Source organism: Manis javanica, chromosome 16 (assembly GCF_040802235.1).
Source record: "Manis javanica isolate MJ-LG chromosome 16, MJ_LKY, whole genome shotgun sequence".
In the NCBI taxonomy this organism is placed as follows: Eukaryota; Metazoa; Chordata; class Mammalia; order Pholidota; family Manidae; genus Manis; species Manis javanica.
In genome coordinates, this window is record NC_133171.1 from 67,969,384 (window position 1) to 67,982,115 (window position 12,732).

At 39.2% G+C, this 12,732-nt stretch overlaps 1 protein-coding gene across 6 annotated transcripts in view; it reads left to right on the forward strand.

Annotated features, from left to right (window-relative positions):
- Window positions 1–12,732, forward strand: part of DTNBP1 (dystrobrevin binding protein 1) — a 149,856-nt gene that overhangs the window by 68,466 nt on the left and 68,658 nt on the right. For all 6 annotated transcript variants that reach the window (XM_073225160.1, XM_073225158.1, XM_073225159.1 and 3 more), the window contains one exon: window positions 11,366–11,388. In XM_073225160.1, the coding sequence (XP_073081261.1) occupies window positions 11,366–11,388 (23 nt within the window). The remainder of the gene's footprint in view (window positions 1–11,365; window positions 11,389–12,732) is intronic.

Here is a 12,732-nt window from a genome sequence, read left to right on the forward strand (position 1 = left end):
TATTCTATTTCCTCCTTTAGTTCTGTTAGTATTTGCTTCACATATGCTGGTGCTCCTTTGTTGGGTGCATATATGTTTATAATGGTTATATCCTCTTGTTGGACTGAGACCTTTATCATTATGTAATGTCCTTCTTTATCTCTTGTTACTTTCTTTGTTTTGAAGTCTATTTTGTCTGATACTAGTATTGCAACACCTGCTTTTTTCTCCCTATTGTTTGCATTAAATATCTTTTTCCATCCCTTGACTTTGAGTCTGTGCATATCTTTGGGTTTGAGGTGAGTCTCTTGTAAGCAGCATTTAGATGGGTCTTGTTTTTTTATCCATTCAGTGACTGTATGTCTTTTGATTGGTGCATTCAGTCCATTTACATTTAGGGTGATTATTGATAGGTATGTACTTATTGCTATTTCAGGCTTTAGATTCGTGGTTACCAAAGGTCCCAGGTTACTTTCCTTACTATCTAAGAGTCTAACTTAACTCACTCAGTATGCTGTTACAAATACAATCTAAAGGTTCTTTTCTATTTCTCCTCCTTTTTCTTCCTCCTTCATTCTTTATATATTAGGTATCAAATGCTGTACTTTTTGTCTATCTCTTGATTGATTTTGGGAATAGTTAATTTCGCATTTGCCTCGCAGTCAGCTGCTCCACCCTCCCTACCGTGGTTTTACTACCTCTGGTGACAGCTATCCAACCCTAGGAACACTTCCTTCTATAGCAGTCCCTCCAAAATAGACTGCAGAGATGGTTTGTGGGAGGTAAACTCTCTCAGCTTTTGCTTATCTGGAAATTGTTTAATCCCTCCTTCAAATTTAAATGATAATCTTGCCAGATAAAATAATCTTTGTTCCAGGCCCTTCTGCTTCATGGCGTTAAATACATCATGCCACTCCCTTCTGGCCTGTAAGTTTTCTGCTGAGAAGTCTGATGTTAGCCTGATGGGCTTTCCTTTGTATGTGATCTTATTTCCGCCTCTGGCTGCTTTTAACAGTCTGTCCTTATCCTTGATCTTTCCCATTTTAATTACTATGTGTCTTGGTGTTGTCTTCCTTGGGTCCCTTGTGTTGGGAGATCTGTGGACCTCCATGGCCTGAGAGACTGTCTCCTTCCCCAGATTGGGGAAGTTTTCAACAACTACCTCCTCAAAGACACTTTCTATCCCTTTCTCTCTTCTTCTTCTGGTATCCCTATAATGCGAATATTGTTCTGCTTGGACTGGTCACACAGTTCTCTCAATATTCTTTCATTTTTAGAGATTCTTTTTTCTCTCTGTGCCTCAGCTTCTTTGTATTCCTCTTCTCTAGTTTCTGTTTCATTTATTGTCTCCTCCACCATGTCCAACCTGCTTTTAATACCCTCCATTGTGCTCTTCAATGATTAGATCTCCAACCTGAATTCATTCCTCAGTTCTTGGATGTCTTTCCGTACCTCCATTAGAATGCCAATGATTTTTTTGAACTCCCTTTCAGGAAGAGTCACAAGGTCCATATCGTTTAAATCTTTCTATGGAGTTGTATTAGTAATTTTACTCTGGACAAGGTTCCTTTGGTGTTTCATGTTTGTATATGGCACCCTGTAGTGTCCAGAAGCTCTATTCTGGAGCTGTTCGACCCCTGAAGCAATGTCGGGGGTCGTAGGGGTGCAGTACTGGTGCCTGGGGGGCGGAAAGAGCTGTTCCCCACGTCCTGGCTCCTGTGCCTGTCTCCACTGCTTGAGCCAGTGGGCCAAGCACACATGTATAAATTTTTGTCCCAGAGCAGCCAGATATGGATCCCTGCTTTCCACAAGCAGCCGGAATCCCAGTCTCCCCAGGAACTCTGCTTGTATTAACTTTCCAACCCAGTAGTCATGCAAGTCTTATGAAAGCACCATGAAATGTAGGTTTGTGCTCCCAGATCAGATCTCCAGAGCTAGGTATTCAGCAGTCCCAAGCCTTCCACTCCCTCCCTGCTCCTTTTCTCTTCCTCCCGCCGGTGAGCTGGGGTGGGGGAGGGGCTCAGGTCCCGCAGAGCCATAGCTCTGGTACTTTACCCCGTTCAGTGAGGTCTGCTCTTTTCTCCAGGTGTATGCAGTCTGACACCATCCTCTTTCCTGTTGCTCACCCAGGATTAGTTGTGCAATTTAATTTTCTAATTGTATCCAGTTTTAGGAGGCAGCCTCTGTCTCTCCTCTCACGCCATCTTTAATCCCATCCCCTTGCATAGGCTCTTATAGGCAATAGCAAATATATTTTTCATCAGGTAAAAAGAGTTAATATTTTGTATGTGAGCCAAAATAAAGAACTCACTTGGGTTTTTCTAGCTAGCAGGTTAGAAAAATGGACTTGAGATTTGGGAGTCAGCTTATATTTTTAGTTGAAGGTTTTGAGGGGAAATAGATGATAAATGTGTAACAGAATATAATTTCAGATTATGTAGGTTTCCAAGAAAACAAAGCAGGATAATGCTGTAGTGGCCAACAAATGGAGAGCTGCTTTAGCTAGGGTGAGCAGAACAGGCCCTAGTGGGAAGACATGTGAGAGCTAAGACCCCAACAGGAAGGCCGCTTTATGGATCTAGGATTATACAGGTCCAAGCAGAAGGAACAGTAGGTACAAAACCCCTGAGACATGAATAATAGTTAAGTTTAAAATGAAGTAGAGCTAAAAAGAAATGTAGAATCTTAACCTTCTAAATTTTTAATTTTTCCAGGACAACCATATATTCCTTAGAATGCTTATTGAAATTCCTTCACAGTAATTAGTCATATCATACATAAGTGTGTGATTTAATTAAAATAATTTTGTTTCCAAACATCTGGATCCTTTGTTTTCCCCTTCACTGGGAGCATGCCATTGGAATGTCTCTGAAAATAGGTACATCTTGAAGAGAGTGATTTTAGTAATTCTCTGTAACTATGAAATGACTCATAATTTTAACACAGTCTTCCATTGGACTTGAAATCTGCTTAGGGACATCCTAAAAACACTTTTCATTGATTTATTTAGACTTTGAAATTTAGTTTTTATCTCTTAGAAACTCTTGTAAGTGGGGGGTCACTGCTTCTATTGAAGAGATTCAGTGTGCATGCATATTTTGAGAATGTCATTTCTTTTGCTTTATTTATTACAACTAATGCTAAGGCACTATGCTCCTCTTTTTGTGTTTGTTTTGGCAAATGTAGATTAAAGACTAAGTTTAGAAAATCTTTAAAGCAAAGCTTAACAGATTTATTTGAAATGTTAGGGCGTATCTTTACTAGTATTTGACTAGTTTAGGTTCTAGATGATAACCTGTTAAAACTCCTGAGCTCCAAGAAGTGACTGTCTAAACTAACCGGGACAGGTAGTGGGCTGTAGTCTGACCTGTACTTTGACTTCAGAAAGTTGGGGATGGTGGTTGTGGGGAGGCTTATCAGGAGTGTGGCACACTGGCCTGGCTTTCTGAGAAAGAGCAAGGAAACCAATGGTATTCTACAGGGTGAAGATGGTTCTGGAACCAAAAGAGAAGTTCTAATGTGCCTAATCTGAAGGAGAACAGCAGTAACTACCTTGGGAGGTTCTGCAGTGGAGGTCTGCGAGGATGCTGGGGGGAAAGTGGATCAGGAGAACTTTCCCTCAGGCAGTACTTCTACAGAAAGGGAGTGGACTTCCATATCTACCCAAGGTGGAGTAACAGACCACATTTACTCTCCCTCCTGGTACAACCAAAACCAGATAAAATAAATGAAGTGTCTTTGGAACACCAGTCTATGTGCAAAGAAGAGAAGTGAGCCTTGATAGATAGGAAGCAAGTGAGATCAGCCCTGCGATCGCCCCAGCATTCTGTCTTGAGAGAGTTTCCAGGCTAAGTGCAGGGAGGGGGATCCCAGGAAGAGCCTAGACTCTGAGTTGAAGAGCCAAGGCAGCTAGTTTACAGGACATGATACCAGAGAGGATAGAGCTGTACAGGGAGAATGGGGCTCTCGAATTGTGTAGAAGGTTCCCCTTGAATATCCAGCAAAGTACTGATAATGCATGTGAGAAAGCTACCCGAGCAGGAGGAAAAAAATACCCAAAGGAGGGAAAAAAGAAAGGGGGCATTACGATTAACATGTATAGTGTGGGGGGGGGGGGGCGCACAGGGAGGGCTGTGCAACACAGAGAAGACAAGTAGTGAGTTTACAGCATCTTACTATGTTGATGGACATGGTGAATGGGTATGTGGGGGGGATTTGGTGAAAGGGGGAGCCTAGTAAACATAATGTTCTTCATGTTGTTATAGATTAATGATACCAAAATAAAATTAAAAAAAAAAATACCCAAAGGATTAGTTAACAGCTCCTGTTGCTCAACAGTCCTCCTTTCCAACAGCTAGCCTGGAAAATCTCACAACCTGATGAGGCGTTAGAAAGATTACTCAAAGCCTTCTCTTAGTGGGGATTTGATTAGCCCTTGAATGAGGTCTGCTCCAGACCTTCACAGATTATCAAAGCAAGCGTCAAGGGATCTGTCTCCAGTAAATCAACCATATCTCAAAGCAGGAATATCTGTAGGAATACAAGAATATCTAGCACCCAGCAAGGTAAATCACAATGTCTGGCATCTAATCAAAGATTATTAAATAAATATTGAAGAGATGACCAGTTAGTCACAATTAATTCAGGGCTGCTGCAGGCATTAGAAAAAGCACAAGGACATTTAAAACCAGTTACTGTAACTATTCTATAAGCTCAAAAACTTAAGTAGAGGCATGGAAGTTAGGTAAAAAAAGTCCCAAACTTGTGTTTCTCCTCTCCATTTCTGTCCTTCTAGTTCCTTCCTCCTTACTAAATGTTAGATTTTAGACAGTTCAGAGGTGGTTAATTGATAGCAAGTTATATTTATTTCAGTACAGTAATCACACTTGCTAGGCCAGTGACTTCTTGACAGGAGGCTACAAGATTATTGGTTTCATGAATGTGTAATCACATCTTACATTTTCTTTCAAAATAAAACCTAAGCCTACGAGTTGGCAAGGAATTGAGCTTAACAAAATTTGTGTTCTAAAGTGTCAAGATTTATAGAATAAATCTTGACAGTTTCAGACATTATATGTAGTCACAAGAACAGATGTAGCTAGAATATTTAACAGGTTATTAGAGTCTTGGATTGGCAGTAAATGTAGTTTAGGACTGGTATTTAAGTTCCTAAAGCTTTATTTTGAACTGAGTATCTGTTTGCCATCAACATTAAAAACACATGTCTTGACTTAATTCTTTAAAAATAATGTTTCTCTAATTGGTTTACAGTACTCTTTTCCTGAACTTTTTCTCCCAGTGTGTAAATGCCACTTTATATATTAGAATTCATAAAGAATTCAAAAAAATTTTGTTTTTAACAGAGACAGTAAAAACCTAAAGTATATATTTGCAGTTGACAGTAGTAACTAAGTAGTCACCGTGGGCTAGTTTCAGCACATCAGTGAGAATAAAGGTCCTCTCTTTATTAACAGACCTCCCTGAAAATTTTGAGATGTTTTCAAGGGAATATTGGGGTTTTCATTTCATGTTTATGTCAGTGATAATGGGTGGATCCAGGTGTTGCCTGGATATTTTGGGGTAGCTCTGAATTTCATATACATGACTTTTTTATCCAGCTTACCAGAAAAGTAACTTTCTCATGGGGCTAAAATACGTCACGTAGGTCATACCTTGCATTCACGTGAGCTGTGTTTGGCCCCTCAGCTGCATTCTGGATGCTAAACATTGCGCACACCAGGAGGCCTGGGCTTTTCCCAATCCCGTCACGCATTAGCTGTGTGGCCTTTCATCCTCAAGCCCCATGTTCCTCAAGCATTAAGTGAGGATGACGGTACCTGCAGCAGGGCATTGGGACTGCAGGGGACAGCATCTGTAGGGGCCTTGTATGATGCGTGGCATACAGTGGATATTCCTTACCCCATCTCATTCTTCTTTATCCCACTAGCCTCAAACACCTGTGTCCCCTTGAGATCAAACAGATATGCATGGGAAACAGGTCTTATCTCTTGCAATCATGGGATTTAATCAATACATAATTTAGTGCTGCCACCAAGCAGCCTATTTCCCGTACCCCCATTATCTTTTAGGCAGTCCATTTTTTAAAATTCCTGTCTCCTTTGTTACTATTTTGCTCAGATTCTTTTCAACTTTAAACGCAATGTTTCTAGGATCCTGTCATTGTATTACTTTCTGGGTTGTGCTTTCCCAGTGTAAATAAATACATAAAACTTTATTACACTAATGGCATGATAAATACGGACTTAGGGCATTTTTACAATGAACTGGCTGCTGTTCAAATGGTTTTGTTTCACAGATAATGTTAAAAAGGTCTCATTCTGTGCTATAGAACACATCCTTTCAGTAGGATCTGTGTAAGTAACAAATGACAACAGGGTCTTCTCAGATAAAGACAGTTTTTAGGAAATTTACCTCAAGCTGGATGTTCAACTCTCTCCCCTCAACCCCTCTCCACTCCAGGCCACCTACCACCCATCACAATAAATAAACCAACTCCCAAATAAACCACAAACCCCCCAAGCCTGTAAGGATTCATGTTTTCATTACTGTAGATTGCTACAGTGCCACGCACTTGGGAGGAGTGAGTGGTAGGTCATCCTTTTTGAAAGAGGTCTTGTGAGCTCTTTTCTGTGAACAGGTAGTCATGGTAATAGATTCTGTATAACAGCCATAATGAAGGGATGCTCTTCAAATGTGTTCTATACAAAAGGCATTGCTGATCTGTACTTCAAAAAAAAAATTTTCCCTAAACATTTTCAAATGTAAAGAACAGTGGTAGAGTTGATTTTGCAGTTGGCATTTTGAGTGTGTCATTTTGCTGTATGGAATCATTGTGTTTAGCTTTTTATCATGGGTTTGTCCTAGGGGAAGCAGTTTAGTATTTAGAGAAAGTATGTTTCCATCTGTGAAATGATTGTGTTTGTGGAGATATTTATCCAGTGGTTCCAATCTATTAAGCTTGCATCTGTGAGTCTGATTTAGATGATTTCTGTACATATACAGACTTAATGTACTTCTTACAACATTTGATAGATTTATTTATTAGTGTGGTACCTTTTTTGTTTTTATTCTGCCCTAATAACTCAACCCCTGTAGAGAAAATGATTAAATAGCAGTTTCACCCTTTGGAAATATTATTACATTTGGAGTCTGGTGTTATTTATTGAATGGTTTAGTTTCAGGGTTCGTTATGCTAAATTTTGTAAAAGCATTTCTGAATTGACTAAATTTTAAAATATGACAAAATCTAAAAGAGGACATTTCAATTCTTTCTACTTACTTGATCTTCTGAAAATATTATTACACAATGGAAAATGAGACTCAAATTTTTAAAATGCAAATGACAAGTTATTATCAAATGAGATACTATGTGATCAAACTTCTCAGAGTAAAATTCTCTATAGTTGAGTGAGGGCTTCTCTGAGGAAGCAGATACTCGTAGTCATTCTGCAGTCACAGTACTTGACACCAGGATTTGCGAGTCTCTGTTGTGCCCGACGCTCTGCACGATCCTGATCAGGGCAGATGAGAGAGGAGCTCTGTTGTGTCATCGTAGACATGATACCTGTACGGTATGACAGGGCAGTGCATTAGGGGCGATATACTGACTGAGTTAGGTGCTGATAGAGTTTGGATAATGGGAGATTGCCAGTTGGATGTTCAGGAAATCTTCATGGAAAAGATGAACTTGAAGACTGCTTCACACTGACTAGTGTCACTGCATTTCTAATAAATGACAAGTGACCAAAACTGAAAACTGCATATGTATGCATTTCTTTTGGTTAATTGAGAGAGTATGATGTAATAGTTCAGGGTAAAATATTTGCCATGTTCTCAGTAAATGGCGTGTGAGATGATGATCATCACCACCAGTTGTACTTTACTTCAAAACTCAGTTCAATACACCAAAAAGCCTTTCCTGTCAAACCAAAGAGTATGAGTTGCTCTCTCCTCTTTATTTCTAGAGAATCCTCAGCAAGTCATTACCAGAGCCCTAATCTAGGACATTGACTTCCAGCTGTTGCTTTACCTCTTTGTCTCTCCTGTAGAGTTTTTTTGAGGTTATGGAGAAGGTATATCCCAAACCTAGCATTATTCTTAGTGTCTTAGGTACAATAAGTTTTTGTTGAATGAATGATTGAGCTCAACAAACACTCAGTGTAAGAAAATGGATAGTTTTGAGATAGAATTGACAGAATTTATTTGATGGATTGGATGTGAAGAATGAGGAAATGGGTAAACCAGTGGTTGAGGAACTTGGTAATAGCTTTGAGATGAAGGAGACTGGAGGAAGAATAGGCTGTTCTGCAAATATTTGAGGAGCCTACTCCACTTCAGAGCAGAGCAAGCAAACAGGCAGATGCATAAAGTCTGGAACTTACAGAAGAGATCAGGACAGGAAATATAAATCCGAAAGTCAGCACATATTTGATATTTAAGGCTACGTAGCTGGATATAACTGCCCTGTGAGAGAATGCTAAGTTGAGAAAAGAGGGTCAAGAACCAGTGCTCTAGTTTTAGTGGTCTGGAGGTGGTAGAGAAGCTAGCAAAGGAAAAGGAGGAAGTAAGAGAAAAACTAGAGGAAACTTGCTCAGGGAATCTCCAGTTGGATCAGATGCTGCCCGGGGATTCAGGTGAATATGAGAGCAGATTATTGCATTTGGCAACATGATTATTGTTGGTGACCTTGATCGTGCAGTGGTGGGGTCAAGAAGCTAAACTGGAGTAAGTTCAAGACTGAATGGGAGGTAAGGGACTAGAGATCTTGAGGAGCTAAATAAATTCTTGAGTAGGCCACAGGAGATGGGGTCATGGCTTTCAGCATCACCAGCCTTAGGTGTCCAGCCTTCCAGGTTATATGAAGTTCCAAGCTGAACCCGTGCATTGCCCTCCAGAATCTGTCTCTCTTCCCATGTTTTCTGTCACCTTCCTTCCAGTGGTCCAGACCAGAACCCTCATGGTTAACGTACTTGTCTTCTTCCTCGGCTGTATCCCCATGTCATCAGTTGCTGTGGACAGTAGAGTCTTCCCCATGGCATTTTTCAAGTTGGACTCCTCCTTTCATTGCCATTTTCCGCTTACGTTGTTCTTGCCAGGCACTAATTAGCTCTCCTTGAAACTCCTGCAGTGGTTCCCTAAGTACTGCCTGCTTTTATTCCCCTCTTGTCAGTACTTCTATCCATCACAGCCAGACTGTTCTGCCTAAAGCACAGCCTGGCTCATGTTATTCTGCTAAAAATAAAACCTGCTCTTTCTAGCCTGGCTCATTTTTTTTAACCTTTCTCCACGACTTTGTCTTCATGCAGCCTGCTGTTCTCAAGTATAACCTGCATCATTCGGCCTCCATGCCTTCAGTTCACAGTTACCTCTTCTTGGCTTGCCTGTGCCTCCCTTCTCTGTGTCATCTGTATTTCCAAATGCTGATTAGCCCTAACAAATGGCAGAGTCCACCCTAAAAATTGGGAAATTTCAAGGCTTTTGGGGCTCTGCTTTATCAGTTCTTTGAAAGATCCACAATGCCGACTTTTACTCTGAGCCAGTTACTTGTACCACCACTACCTCCCAGGTAGGTTCTTGTGTAGGAATTTTTACAGGAGTGATTCATCTTATCTCATCTAAAAGGAAGTTTCTTGGAAGTTTTACTGAAGTGGTCATGAAACCCTGTAAATAACAGATGCCGAGAAAGAGGGCTCGCTCTGCTGGGCTCTCGTCTTCCTCAGGAGTAGCATCCCGCTGGTGATGAGGCAGCCAGAGGCTGAATGAAAGGTGAGGGTGATCCCTGTACATGAAAGGCAGCTTTTCTCATCGGGAAATTACTCATTAATAAAATAGATGCTAGATTCTTTGTTAATATGGTTGTTATTTGGGGGTGGGAGTAGAGGAAGAAAAACGTCCATTCAATTACTACTCCAAGTTTCAGCTTTTTAAAATGGAGGCTCCTTTTAGAAATTTTGCTGTTACACATTCTTAAAGAAGGAAAGCTGAAGTGCTCTAAAGATTATAATCATAGAAAAATAGACTTATTAGAATATTGAACTGAGTGTTCTGTCATCTTTTCTACCCATCAGCCTTAGGAAATCGCTAATGAGGGGGCATTGGTGAGAAGTAAATTGAAGGCATCTTTTCAGTATGTCATGTCCTGTTGCCTTTCTGGCCAGCAGTTCAGCTTTCATCCCATTATTGGACTATAAAGTAGGTTTCAGGCATACTTGACTCATACCCAGTTAATCTTTTAGAACTGAAGTTGGACTCTTGGATGAAGGAAAACACACTTAAAAAAAAAAAAGACAGTGTTGAAAATAACATCCTTTGTCCTAGTTAATGAATTGTTGTGCTGAAGCAGTATTATGAGGAGTTGGCATTTTTAGAAAAGAGGAGTGAGATGGCCATCTGAGTTAAGATCTTTTCCTGGGCTATCACAGGAACGCTCTCTGCGTGGTCTCCCAGCAGGCAACTTGCCAGTCCTCCCTGCCAGCTGTTAATTGTAGTCACTGTTTTGGAACATGAGGGGTATTGTAATTAGTGTGGAATACCCATTTGAGAGTTAAAAATATCTCTAGTTTTAGTAAAACCTGGAGTGCAAATAAAAGATGAATGTCTCATATTCTGAGTGGGATAAATAAACTTAACCTCCTCAAGATTGCTTTTTTACTATTATTGATAATGAGCAAAAAATTTTTTTAAAAATTTTGAAGTGGAACCTGAAAGCAACTTGCTTTGACTTCTTTTTTTTTGTTTTATGACATGTTTGTTTTATGATTGTTCATCTGTTCCCTCCCACTGTACATTTCCCCAAGAAACTTTTGTGTTTTCGGCATCCTCAATTGACACTGGCAAAATTAAAGCCAGAGGTTTACTGGAAGTTTCCTTTTGTGACAGAAGAGCTACGGACCTTAGTACTTTGATATGTGCATTCCTCATTCATTTAAAGGGAGAAATAACTGCTCCTATTCCAGATGATTTTTAATTAAAGACTTTTAAAATCTATTATTTAATGTTGGTCAATGGAGGGAAAATTGTTACGTAATTTTATAAACTTATTCTTACATATATGAGATGGTTCAAAGCCAGCATTAAAATGCTTTGTGTTTTCTTATTTCCATGTTTTCTTGTATTTCTTTTTTCAGTGCTTTAACAGTTTAAGTTTTGGTAGAATATTTTTTTAGTCATTTATAATGTAATTAGTAGAAAAACTGGAAATACTGGCTTGAGGCTAATTGTATTCCCAATTTCAGTAAAGCATATGTGAACATCCAGAAATATGAGACTCTGGGCATTTAAAATATATAAATTTTATTACAATCTAAAAGTGGTTTCCATCGGGAATAGTTTACTTTAAATTTACATTTTCATTTTTTTCCTGCAGGAAAGAACTTGAGACCTTCAAAGGTAATTTTGCATTTGATTCTTCACTTTAGAGTAAATGAGAGCTAATTCACGTCAGATGTTCTCTCGATCATGAAAGAACTCATTCCTTTTTCTTAAATCAGGCAGTTTGCATCAAAAATACATTTGCTTAATACTGTTTTTTTGAGTTTTATGTATTCACAAGTGTTTTGATATTCTCTTTTAAATGTGACACATAGACCAAGCAAGAGTTTCTACTAATGACCATTATGATATGTGAGGACAGCACAGTGCTAACTTTGAGGTGGTTGGGACCATGGTTTAAGAAGATTCTGGTTTCCATTGTGCAAAGTGGGCCACTTGGAGAGGACCTGGTGCTAGAGACAGGCCCCTGTACTTGGTCCGGCAATCACTGGAACCCCTGGGGGTCCTCTAGGGTTGGGTTGTCTGCCACTGTCTGGTTACTTTGGATGAGTCTCTTCCCTCTTCCAGGCTCAGTTTCTCCATCTGTAAAGTTAGACGGTCTGATGAACTGTATTCTGAGATACTTAATGTGCCCAAAATTGTTTTTTAATTTTAAGGAACTTTTGAAGGTCTGGCAGTGGAACATATTCTTGGTCATGTTGACCCTTACTGGTCATGGAGAGACATTAGTAAGAAATAGGAAAAACCACAAACTTCTGAGTAGCCCAAAACCCTTCCTTTTTAAATACTCATTAGCAAGAAATCACTATTGTCAGAGAGACACTTCAGTAACCAGTAAGACTGAATTATTGCTTATTATATTTCACATATGAACTAGTATTGACTTTTAGATCTACTGAATGATTAAAGATTTTCCAGTGTATTTGCAGTTCAATTGTTTATGTATTATCTGTTTAGATGTTTTCAAAAAAGTGAGTAACCCTCCAGAGAGAAGGTATACAGGCTTATTCCTACTATGACTATAATTGATTAGACTTGTTTTGGCTGGATTTCTATTTGACTGACTGAAGTTAGATTAAGTTCATCACCAGTTTGTTGAAATTAATGTTAAATGATCATGTGATATAATGTATTGTCATGGCTAACATCATTATTAATCAGTTTATGAACCAGTACTCATGTATATTATTTTCCATCAGTCGTTTAAAATAAGATTTGGAATCCTTATAAAATCTTCTCTTAGTCAACCAGCGTTGTCTTATATAACTTAAGAAGAAGAAAAAAGCAATCAAGTTAATATTGCAAGACATACAAGACAGGCAGGGACATAGATTATGTAAAATGTCAACTTTACTTTCATCTCAGTACTGAAGCATTCTCTCTTTTTTTGTATGATGTTATTCACAGAAAAGGATGAGACCAGTAGATAGCAAAAGATTAGGTAGTATTGTGTGTTACCCA